Source organism: Carassius auratus, chromosome 48, assembly GCF_003368295.1.
Source record: "Carassius auratus strain Wakin chromosome 48, ASM336829v1, whole genome shotgun sequence".
Taxonomy (NCBI): Eukaryota; Metazoa; Chordata; class Actinopteri; order Cypriniformes; family Cyprinidae; genus Carassius; species Carassius auratus.
Window position 1 is genome coordinate 1,871,601 of NC_039290.1, and position 12,890 is coordinate 1,884,490.

Consider the following 12,890-nt stretch of genomic DNA (forward strand, 5'->3'; position numbering starts at 1 on the left):
CAGCGGGAGCTCAGTCCTCATGTATCCGCCGAGAGCAGCCTCTCCTGGGATAGACCTTCTGATATGTGCCGCTGGCTCTGATGTCTCTTTAGTGGTTAAACATAACATATAATTCAGCTGCGGGGTATATCTAACAGGTTTTCTTTGGTCTGTATTCAATTTATCTATATGTTAAAATGAAAATAAAAAAGGCGAATTTATATAATATTTCGTTTCATTGTAATGGCTGCATATACACATTTCCCTGAACTAAGTACATTTCTGCAGTTGTTATTATGCTTAAATGAAAACGAAAGGAGGCAGTGGTATTTTATATCATATTTCGTTTTATTGTAAATACACAGTAAGGAAAATTGCAGTAGCCATGACGAGCAGGCTGAAGTTATCAAGTACGCTGCTGTTTATAGATTTACCGGACTTGCGTCGTCGCGGACATCACACTCCCGAGAGGAATGCACAAAGTCTGAACCAACTACCGAGGATGCACGTCCAAAATCAGCGTACTTTTTTTTTTTTTTTAATCAGCGGTACTTTGTATTGAGAAACGCGCGCAGACCTACGTCACCAGTCTATTTGCCTAATCTACCCGGTACTTTACACCGCGGTGGAAACGCAGAAAGCAACAGGTCTGGGGGGAAAAAAGTTCCTGGGAAAAAAAGTTCCTGGTACAAATGTTCCGGGTAATTTCGGTGGAAACGCGGCATAAGTCTCAGGTGTGGCTCAGATTGGGGAATCTGGTTTACTTAAGGCTGTGAATTGGTACCAATAATAAAACCTGTTTTGGCCCCGCTAAGGGTGATTAACTGGCTGATATACAGGCTGGTTATGGCCCATGGCCCTTTAATCCAGTTCTGGGCCACTTCAGGGCCGTCATTCTTTGCAGTACTTGGCCTGAGGGTAAAGTGATTGTGTGGCCCGGATCTGGGCCAGAACACATTTTTCTATGTGGGTGGCAGCTGATATAAATAATTGTAATTAATTATAATTATTTATATACATTTCCCTTTATAGCTAACTTGCTACACTATACACAGACTCCAAACTACTTCTGCTTCCATTTCCATATAAAGTCTCCTCTCACATCTTATTCTGATGACTAGAACAGCATGCATTTCCTCTCCATGCTTTATCTCATGGGATTTTAAAACATCACAGTGTTGAAATGCCATCTGTGGACCAGTTTTGTTCCCTTATATAAAAAGGCAGATCATTACATCTGATCTATGCAGATCACTGTCTCTGTCTCTATGTATGTTGTTCTCTCAACCCTGTAGCCAAAATGACAGTGACTCAACAATGCCAGGCTACATTTTTCTCATCTGCAGATCAAAGACTACCTCCCCAGAGCACTGTTCATCATGAGGACGTGGCTGAGGCATATGGGAAGTAGCAACATCTGCTCTGATGAATGACCAACCAAGCAACAGTTAGCGCCAAAGAGGCAAAACAAAACAGACCAATGTCCACTACATGACCCATAAAATTCCGAAACTCTCCCCTAAAACCACTGATCTTTCAACAACGCAATGCATCTCAACCAACAGTCACCATATATCAACCTCCAGTGGATAAACACAATGCCAAGAAATATACAAACAGTTCAACAGCTTTATGATGTTCCTGACACAGGCTTAAACTGTTCTAGGAGCTGATTGAGAGGATGATGGCTGATGGTTACTGGGTGTGAAGGTATGGCTTCTGGCCTTGAGCCTTGCCATTCAAATTTAAGTAGAAGTCAAATTTAAATTATATTAAAAAAGAGAAACTCATTCAAATAATTTTTTAATAGAAAGGTGGCGTTTGATTATACAAACACTGACATTTACATTCTAAATTGTAATTTGTTCTTGTGATGGCAAAGCTTCAGCAGCCATTATTCCAGTCTTCAGTGTCACATCCTTCAGAAATTGTTTTTGTTTTTTGTTTTGTTTTTTGGACTAGGGTGGAAGGAGTTACCACTTCCCAGAATGCATTACCTCTGATGTATTGAGATTCAGTAAATGTCTAATCCTGTCATTTCCACTGAGTCTTCTGAGGAGTGTAGCCAATTCTTTCTCATGAATTAAAAGAACGCCACTACTTCAGTTCTGATTTCTGGACATTAGGTTGGATAATCGACACACTGTAGCAATAAATGACAATATTTGTGTCACATTGGATGCTCAATAAATCATACAGACATGAAAGCACACACACACTGCAAAAGCCTGAGGCAACAACCACCAATTTTCCCCAGTGTGGCAGTACAGCTCCAAAACCGTGGTAACAAAGGCCCTTTTAAGGTTGGGACTTGCTTAGCCTAAGGTTCTCTTGGGAATTCTGAGTCCACATTCCCCCAGCTGTGTGTTTTTAGTCTAAAGAATATGTGGAAAGTGGGTCTTTATAATGGACCAATCTATGAATGGATGGCGATTTTTTTGCAGAATGAACCATAGAGGATTTTTAAGATACACCACTACTCAGTGTTTTATGTCAAATATCAGCAACCCAAAAATTATTTGCACAGCAGGCATCTTCTACTGTAGTGATGACAGCACGATTATTCTGAATGGAAGAGAATGATACATCAGCAACACAGCTTTGCTGTAACTGAATAATGAAGAATTATCCATAAAATAATTCCACTTTCCAATTTTTTTTCTAATTCCAATATTCCACTTTTTTGACTCATCCTTGCACGCACATGAACCACTAACATGAACAACTACTCTACATATTATGTTAAAAAATGGTTGTTTGGGTTGTCATCCTCAGCCAACCCTGTTATTAAAGAGCTACATGACGTGCTTCAAGACACGACTGTCTAAAAAATTACTGCTAGAATGGAAAGTGAAGCTTGGGGATTTGGTGAAGACTTGAGGGCTTCTATCCAAGGGAATGTCTTGAATGGACATGAGATTTTCGTAAAGAAGAAAAGAGAAAAGGAGTAAAAAAAAAAAAAGGGGTGAATGTGTGCAAGCTACACATCTGCATGTGATTTAGTGAATGCTGGCACTATCCCGTGATTCCACTGAAGCCACTAAACGGCATCTTGTTTCTAATCTTTAACAGATGGGTGATCTCCTGTGCCTCGAGCTCCTCTAGTAATGCAGGGGCCTCTTTAACCATAGGCAAAGCAAGGAATGGAAATTTCACCTTGAGCCCTGCAGATCTTATTGATAAGGAACTGAAAAATGTTAACTTGAAGAGAAAACGACTAGCTCTTTTGAGAACTTATTTGATTAATTAGGCTACTATTAAAGCAACAGTTCACCAATGCATTAAAACTGAGTCATTGTTAACTCACCTTCATGTCATTTCAAACCTACAAGACTTTCTTCTGTGAAACACAAAAGGAGAATAATTGTCTTTTTCCGTTTGCTATTTTCAATGGGATTTAATTGGATGCTCTGAAGCCGTCAATTAATAGCTCTGAATGAGAAACATCAAGATTTAAAGGCATATATATATTAGGGCAGCACAATTAATCGAATTTCTAATTGAGCTTACAATTAGGGATGTCACAATTGCATAATCGTTCAAAGCAGCAATTAATCATTTAAAGTTCACTTATATTTTTTGGTATGCCTAAAATTCTTTTTTTTTTTCTCTACATGTTATCTTAAGGGGTTTTCCATTGTTTTAATTTTAGTTTTATTATAACATTACAATACCATGCATATTTTTACCTTTTAAAGAAGAAATTAAGCGTTTGAGGCTTAATACTATAGAAAAGCAATAAAGGTTTTTCAGTTAGTGTTTTCAGCTTGTTTATTTTCATATAAAAATAAAGCAAGCAGTTGCTTCAAAGGTGTAAACATCATTCATTTAATTGTAAGTAATAATCACAATTACAATTTCGAAGGAATAATCGAAAATTGTGATTTTTGTCACAATCATGCAGCCCTAATATATACAAATCTGGAAGGTTTGTGAAATTAATTGTTTATTAAACATTCAAAGATTTGTTTAAATTATATAAATGGGTGTTTGCTAAATGCTGATGGTAAACAAGAAAGTATTGCAGTATTTGCTTTTCTAATAATATTAATTTAAAAGCAATAGTTATAATACTTTTTATATACCATTTGATTCCTTAATTCCAGTTCGAACTGATTAGAGACTTCTATCCATATAATAGGCAGAACTGTAGACGTCGACACCAAACAATGAAGAGGGAGAATGTGAGCACGGTGTGCACAGGCAGTGCCATTCTTAGCACCATCAAAATAAAAGCCATTTCGCAATACATCAGCCAAACAGACAAACTTATTGGCCAATGCTGAGATCTGAAAAATGCTAAATATGGTGCACTATATCGGCCGACCACTGATAAGTATATATATATATATATATATATATATATATATATATATACACACACACACACACACACAGTGTGTAAAAAAGAAGAAAAGAATCCCCCATACCCCCCTCCCCTTAAAACAATCACATATTGTTGCTTTATAGCATGAAATCAAGAAAGGCACAGTTTTTTTATCCTTTTGTATTTACTCAGTGCAACTTATAACTTCCAAGTGAGAGATATTACTCTGACAAAAAAAAAAAAAAAAAAAATGTATATATATATTTATAATATATATATTCAGAGAGAGAGAGAAAGAGAGAGGGGGGGGGGGGTTGGGGGCGAGTAATGGATGGCGGAGTGGGAATACATTTTCAAGTAATTACATTTTTGGATATACTATTCTTTTGAATCATTATTCACTTGAAACTCTCTTTGGCGAGTTCATGAGAAAAGCAGTAATATCTAATTTGTGAAAGAATCATTCTTTTGATTTGAATTCTTTTGATTTTAATCAGGGCTCAAATCCAGTCTGAATGACTCATTGATTCAATTGAACTGGACTGATCTGCATTCTTATCATAAGTAGATCGCAGACTTTTGATGCCAGTGCTTTATATGATCTACTTAGACTTATTATGCTTTTGGGAAACACAGTCCTATACTTAATTCATTTCTATGATAGAGACACAGTGGTGAAAGCTTTACTGGAAGGTAAGTTTGTCAAGAGAGTCAAGAGGCATTTATTTATCATTTGCATAGTTAACACTGGGAAAACTGGGCATTGAAAAGCTTGTGACGAGGCTTAGACATACAGGGATAATAACAGGACTATTCGGGTAGAGTAGTGTCTAAAATGTCAATTGTAGAGTGTCACAGAGATACATGAAAGAAAATTAAAGTGGCAGTGCAGATGCAATAAATAAACTTAAGAGCAGCACACATTCCGATTTTGTATTTCCGAGTAGTGAAATGTCCAAAATGTCATTGTAGTGTGTCACAGAGCTACATGAAGGAATATGTATAAAGTGTCAGTGCAAGTACAATAAAAGTTAACTTAAGAGCAGCATGTATTTTGGTTTTAGGTGAAGGATAGTTGGTTGTTTAGCAGTCTGATGGCTTGAAGATAGAAGCTGTTCTTCAGTCTGGTTGTCTGTGATCGGATGGATCATAAGCGTCTGCCAGATGGCAGTGTGGCAAACAGGTGATGAGCAGGGTGAGTGTGGTCCTTGATGATGCTGTGAGCCTTTCTCAAGCAGTGAGTCTGATAGATGTCCTGTAAGGCTGGGAGATTATGTCCAATGATGAAGTCTGCTGTTCTCACCACTCGCTGAAGAACTTTGCACTCGAAAGAAGAGCAGTTGCCATACCATACAGTGATACAGCCGGTCAGAATGCTCTCTATAGTACAGTGGTAAAAAAAATTTACGTTGGATGTTGCTATGATGTTGGAGCTATGCTAGGCAGAGCATTCAAGTGAACAGGGAGTACAAGAGAGGACTGAGTACACATCCCTGTGGAGCACCAGTGCTGAGTGTGAGTGAGGAGGATGTGTGATTGCCAATTCTAACCACCTGGGGTCTGCCGGTCAGGAAGTCCAGGACCCAGTTACGTAAGTGACTGTTAAGACCCAGATCTTTCAGGTTGGCTATAAGTTTGGTAGGGATGATGGTGTTAAATGCAGAGCTGTAATCAACAACAGCATCCGCAGATAGGTGTCTTTTCCCTCATAGTGTTCCAGGGCAGAGTGTATGGCCATTGCAATGGCGTCATCAGTGGATCTATCTGAGCGGTAAGCAAACTGGAATCGGTCCAAGGTGTCAGGTAGAGAGGAGCAGATGTGGGATTTGACTAGACGTTAGATGCACTTCATGATGACTGTGCTACAGGGCGGTAGTCATTCAGGCAGGAGACATTTTTTTTTTTTTTTTTTTTTTTTTTGGGAACAGGGATGAAGGTGGATTGCTTGAAGCATGTGGAATCACTGTTAGTCTCAAGGAGAGGTTGAAGATGTTGGTGAAGACATCTGCTAACTGGACAGCACAGGCCCTCAGGACATGGCCGTGTATGCCATCTGGACCTGGAGCTTTGAATAGTGTGTATTTCCGCAGCTACTGCATTCCAATTAACTAATCAGAATAGGAATATAACTTTTCGGGAAATATCTGTTTTAGGCTTACAACCAGAGTTAAGTGCTTCTACACTCTTGTTAATCAGCTATCATTTCCCACTGATTTTAGGAATAATTTATTGGTAGGGTTAGGTTTAGCGGTAGGAATTAGGTTAATTCTATATTTTTGGACATTAATATTGATCCAGGATCATCACAAGATGTTGATCCAGGACCATGTATTACTTGGCAAAATCACAGCGACCAACTTCCCTGTTAAGGAGTAATCATTTTAGTTATTTTTTTCTCATTTACACATTAAAACTAAACAAAATAAGTTTACTTAGAACTTTTACAAGGAAGCAACCCTGATTAAATGAGCACTGGTGCTTGCTCTTGGTATGTCTTAAACTAATATTTAGAAGCTACACTTTTGACACTGCAATTCATCTAAGCAGTCTCATTTGCGACAAACATCCTAGGGCTCCTTGCTTTCCTATACACCACATCCTGAACAGTTAGTGATTTGGCTACATGTTATATACTTCAGTAATTAGCACTCATACCACTACTAAGCCCTTTTTTGTTGTTGTTCTTATGAACTCAATTTAATGTGTTTAAATCCAAATAATCATAGCTGCAACAAGTAGTGCTTTTTTCCTGACATTGGGCAAAGACAGGTGAGTGGGTCTCCCATCTGGAAACCGTTCAGGGCAGCATTTCTTCCAGTTTTCGTCATGGAAGATTAGCAAAGATCGTTTCCCCTCTACAACTTGATTAAATAAGTTTGATTATCAGATCAGTCAGTACAGTTACAGGGTGTGATTCATTAACCAGCTGTTTAGACCTGTGACAGAGCCCATCTGATAAGAGCTCTGTTTCCTGAACTTACCTGATCTACACTCAGTTCACTCCCAGCCAAAACTCAGCATTAGCCTTATGTACCCTTCTAGACTTTCATTGTTTGACTGCAGTTAAAATAATAATACATATAAAAAGTGGACCTTTCCTGCTGTAATTGCATCCAGCTCTCAACAAATATATCACACAACCAAGCCGTGCTGATATTCAGCGTAACAGCAAGAATATTTCAATAAACAAGGAATGAATAATGGGTAACTTACATCTTAGACATAATATGGCCAGTGAATATGTCCAGTTTTGCTGCATTAAGAGTATTTCTGAATGAAGTAAAAGCATGGTCAACTTTTGCACATCTGCAAGCAATATGCATTATTGGCATTTATTTCCTGAATGTAGCAGTATGTTTGAATGAACCTGTTGACTGAATGATTCAATTACTTATTTTGTTTCTAAATTAATCTGTTTGAAGGAATCGTTTGAATGACAACTCATAATACACAGTTTCTAATTACTCAGAATCTCACTAGTTAGAACTTGTAAAGTATTCATTGTCATAAAGAATTGTGAAGAATCATGCTTGTCAAGCATAGATATGGTTTATTTTTCTTAGTTAATAGTTGTGGTGATGAAAAATTTGTCATTAATCACTTACCCCCATGTCGTTTCAAACCTATAAAAGATTTGTAAGCTTTCTACATAAATGTGTCTATCTGTGCATGAATCATTCGTGATCCAGCTTCACCAACAGAAAAAGTGAGTATAATGTTCTTTAATGACTGAATCTTTCCAAATCGCCTATTGTGCTGATTAGCAAGTTTCATGATGATTGCTTAAAGCAAACGTTCTCTCAGACAGCAGCTTGGAAGAGAGGGGCGGGGTCAGCAGAGCTCATTAACATTTAAAGGGAAATGCTATCCACCTTTTTCCTCAACGTGGAAGTAAGCCTATGGGTGAGACTTCCGCTTCATTAGCCACTATAGGTAAATAACGAGGAGAATAACAACGTGCAGTAAACGGTAAAACAGTGTGTTCTTAATTAAGATAACAGATTAAAATAATATGATAGGACAAATCAATTGTCAGTATCAAGCAGCAAAACAAACTGTTTTGTATAACTAAAAATAGCTGGACGCAAATGAGACCGGAAGCTATACCCATAGAATTTACAAATGGCGGCACCCATTTTTACGCCAGGAAAAAGGTGGATAAAATGGCTTGCTCTGAAAAGAGCTGTTTTTGACAGGGTAAAAAAAGGTGTTTTTTACACTACCATTGAGAAATTTGAATCAAACTATGATACAGACATGTTACATGACATCTGAAGAGCTATAGAGAGTGGACAGCTCCTTAAGCTGGCCGCACACTAAACGATTTTTCAAATCTTAACCGATTGTAAAACCATGGGAGACCACAGACATGAAGACAGTTCAACTGATTTTTAGCCTTATAATCCTCTGAACACACACACTAGACGATTTGTGTAGGGTGATAGTAAATACAGTTTGTACAGTATAAAAACCATTAAGCCTTATGGAGAGTTCCTACAAGGATAGGGAACCAGACCTGTGTGTGTGTACTGGTAATGGTTTATGAGGACACAAATGTGTATAATGGCATGGGTACTACAAGATAAATATGGTTTATGAAGACACTTCCTGTGTCCCTGTAAAACAAAAGGCTTACAAAACTTATAAAAATGTGTTTTATAAAATACAAAAATTGCCAGTAGTTTTCTGTAAGGGGTAGGTTTAGGTATAGGGTTGGTGTAGGGTGATAGAAAATGCATTACGCCTATAGACACCAGTAAACGACAAATGCAAGAGTGTGTGTGTGTGTGTGTGTGTGTGTGTGTGTGTGTGTGTGTGTGTGGTAAATGCTGCATCTCCATAATGAAGAATTTCTAGGTCATAGGCTGCAGGAGTAAGGAAGTATCTGAGTGCTGAGAAACATTTGATTACTGATAACTTGTTGCTTATATAAACCCCGTCTTTCATTCGTCAGACAAACAAGTAGTACAATTCAAACTCATGCCACTGGTTCAGCCACTGATACTAATATACTGCTAATAGAATGGTCAAACAAACAGATCAATGTTTTGATAGCAAAATAGGGGGAAATCAAACTAAAGCTTTAAATCTTAGTTGAAGTTCTTTTCAGCCCATGCTGAAACCATTATAATTTCATGTAAGCACCCGAAACATGCTGATAGTGTTAACTGCACTGTAAATATTTGGCAAACCCTAAACACTGTAGACCAGAATGTTTGTTTGTACTGTGGGCTGAGTGCAGCAGAAAGACGCCTTTTTCAGACCATAATAAGGATATCATTCTGTCATTAAGCATATTGCACAGTTCAAAACAACTCCTGATATTACATGTGGCAAGAGAGAGGCGTAGTTAAAACAGAAATGATAGCTGCTTTAAACAGGAACATGACCTTGCATAAAAATCAACACTAGCATACACTCTTGAAAAGTCAATTCTCAAACTCAAAGTAATATTCCAGTAAGGGATCCAAACTAGCTTAAACTTCTTGATCACTTTCAATTTGACTTCACAATCAATCGAAAGTGATCAAGAACATTAAGCCAGTGTGGATCCCTTACTAGAATATGATGTGCTGATTGACGAACCCTTGACTAAAGTTGAGTGCAGTGAACTTTTTTTATTATTTTATTTAAATGTACCTTGGCACTGCATCCATCACAATGGAGCGGATCACTGAAAACTTTAGTTGTGTATGTTTAACCTGCTAATACTAAAGTCAAGCAACATTTGGCTAAATATGGTAGTTGTGTCTTACTTGCTCTGTCTCTTCTTCGTACTCTTTCCAGGCTGTCCCGGGACATCTCATCCCAATTCAGTCCCTCTGTGTCCCACAGGCGCCGTTTTCCTGTTTTCTGATCCTGTGTCATACTCAGGTGCTCAATACCCTCCGAGTTCTACAACCAAAGATGGACAGTTACAAATTAAAATGTGTATTTTCAGTGGTCAGTATATATACAAAACCTTCCTGATGGGAGTTTTGAAATTACTTATTTTAGATATTAGATATTTATTAAAAAAAATGCTGATTTAATAAATTTTTAAGATTTGTACACACACGCATTTGAAATGAATTCTTAGTCATGTTTTTGAAAGGAGTTTCTAAACCCTATTAATGAAAAACAATTAAAAATACAGTAAAAATACAGTGATATTGTGAAATATTTTTACAATTCAAAAAACAGTTTTCTATTTTAAAACATTTAGAAATGTAATTTATTCCTGTGATGGCAAAACTGTCATTACTCCAGTCTTTAGAGTCACATGACCCTTCAGAAATCATTCTAATTTAATCTAATAGCTAATTTAGTATGTTTTCAGTGCTGTTCTCTTTGCCCTATATATCTACAGTAGGTTGAGCCATAACAAATACTGAAGGCTGCCAATAAAGATTAAGATTTTAGAGAACTATTTAAGAGATCCAAAGGTTCACTATAACTGCAAGATAATTATTTTCATAACAATAATATTTTGGTTACTGATTATCCGATAGACTTATAGTGAAATGCTATATTTTCATGCATGTCACATTTACTTTTATGTTCTTAGCAGAAGGTTTCCTACCAAACAGTCTTAACATTCCTCACCCAAATGTTTTCCTCCTCAGACTTTATTTTGGCAAGCGCAGTGGAACTAAAAACGCAAAAGAGTGGTATTTTAAACCATCTGCATTGTTGCTCTTAGACTATTTGAACTGTGTGTGTGTGTGTGTGTGTGTGTGTGTGTATTATTGAATATAGTATTGAAGAGTTTAAGTTAAAGGGTCAAATTATATATATATTAAAATATTCATATTTTTCCTGCTTTCAGTTTGAGTGACAGGTTCATCAGAGTGGTTTAAAAATTAAAAAAAATATTTGATTGCGAAAAAATAATAACCACTTTTTTGAAAGCCTTATAAATCAGTGAAGTACAGCTTGGCAGCAGTTTTAAGAAGACAGCATGCACGGTTGTTTCTGAGGAGGTGTCTTAATCAGCGCTAGTTTCCTGCGCCTGCAACTGCTCTTCCTAAACACCCAGGAGATTGTCTTTCATGTTTCACTACAACCTGTCACTGAGTTCTTGCATAGTTTTCCTCCAAAATGCTTCTCTTTTATTCTCTGACTGACTGCATTGTTTTTCCCTCCATTCTTTTCCTATCTGTGATGTGTTCTTCGTTTGATAGATGTCATTGTTATGACAGTTTTAAACATGATGTTCACAAACAAAGGGTCATTTTATCTCAATATCAACTGTTTTTCTGAAACTGTACACAATCTACACAAAATACACAATCTGGAACATGTTTGCAAATAGTTCTATTTGTAAATTGGCACACATTAATTGCAGAACTAACAAATCAGTTAGATTGGATGACTGACATTATGCTTGTCCTTAAGGCTATCATGCATTTTCTTCTGAATTCACTAGCCGTTAATCTTTATCATCTCTGAAAAAATAACAGGAACTGCTCAGTGAATTATGATTATGGCCGCGCTAAGTTACAGTAAATTTAAAATGCATGTGAATAGTTCTCCAAGCATGCAAAACCAGCTGCCGTTCAACATTTAGAGTTAAATGCAAATCATTTTCACATATATCAAAGCAAATGCTACTTAAAATAAAACCTAAAGCCTCTTAAAAGCACAAAATATTAAATGATGACAAATATTATTGTGCAATAGTCACATGTGTTTTGCATTAATATTGTTTACAAACCAACGACTAAGTACAAAGGTGAAAGGCCACAGAAGTCACTCACCCACTTCTGATTGGGTATCACCAGAGATGTCAGCATATCCGCCATAGCACCCAAAATCTGATCGGTTCGTCCCTGGTTCTTTGGAAGAGACTTCATCTTCCAGCAGCTTCTGTCTATGTGAATCTCCTTGTTGATCTTCCCTCCCTCCTTCATTATCCCGCTGTCAGAGCTTTGATTCACAGCCCAGCTCCAATTACATATGAACCTCTGGAACGCTCTTGCTCATAAATAACAAATTATGAAGGAGGATGATCTGTTTTTGTCTAGTTTAAAGTGTCCGAGAGAGTGCTGTTGTCCAGACTGAAGCGCCTTCTCTGGCTCATGTCCTACACACAGGTGGGAAGGTCTTGCTGTGGGTCTCAGTCAGGTCTCCCCCCACCTTCCCCCTAAAACCGGGGTTGTTCTGAAGAGAGGGTTAACCCCACCAAAGTAAACCGTAAAGATAGCTTTCTGTTCTTTCTCCTTTGCTTTTCATTTGAGAAAAGTAACTTGTCTTGCAAGTTCCTTGGCTTTTGGGACCTTTTGTGAAAAGAACATCTAACCACTCATGAGTCAGCTTTTTTAGGATTGTCGTTGCCTGCGTGTATATACCACCCCTTCAGCCGACTCCTCTCAACCCTTTCTACATTCATTCCATCTTCTGTTGTGCCTCCCTTGCACAACACCACACTGGTTCTTAGAACAATCCTAAAGTTTCTGTTCTCCTCCTCTATCTCCTACTTCTTCATCCTCCTCCTTTTCTTCTTGTACTTTCCCAGTCATTCTCTCCTTTTGTTTCATGTCCAGTCTGAATGGGTGACACGATGCTTTTGGCATGGTACAAGCATAAAAAGCAGCAAATAACC

At 37.6% G+C, this 12,890-nt stretch overlaps 1 protein-coding gene across 3 annotated transcripts in view; it reads right to left on the minus strand.

Moving 5' to 3' along the window:
* The window catches only part of LOC113065477 (rho guanine nucleotide exchange factor 25-like), a 62,507-nt gene extending 49,924 nt beyond the window's left edge, over positions 1–12,583 (minus strand). Inside the window, exons 1-2 of one of the 3 annotated variants that reach the window (XM_026236729.1) lie at positions 12,046–12,583; positions 10,063–10,201 (exon numbers count right to left, since the gene is read on the minus strand). In XM_026236729.1, coding sequence (XP_026092514.1) covers positions 10,063–10,201; positions 12,046–12,198 — 292 coding nt within the window. In that variant the 5' untranslated portion in view covers positions 12,199–12,583. The remainder of the gene's footprint in view (positions 1–10,062; positions 10,202–12,045) is intronic. The other 2 variants (XM_026236728.1, XM_026236730.1) reach the window with 2 other exon arrangements.
* Positions 12,584–12,890: the final 307 nt, after the last annotated feature.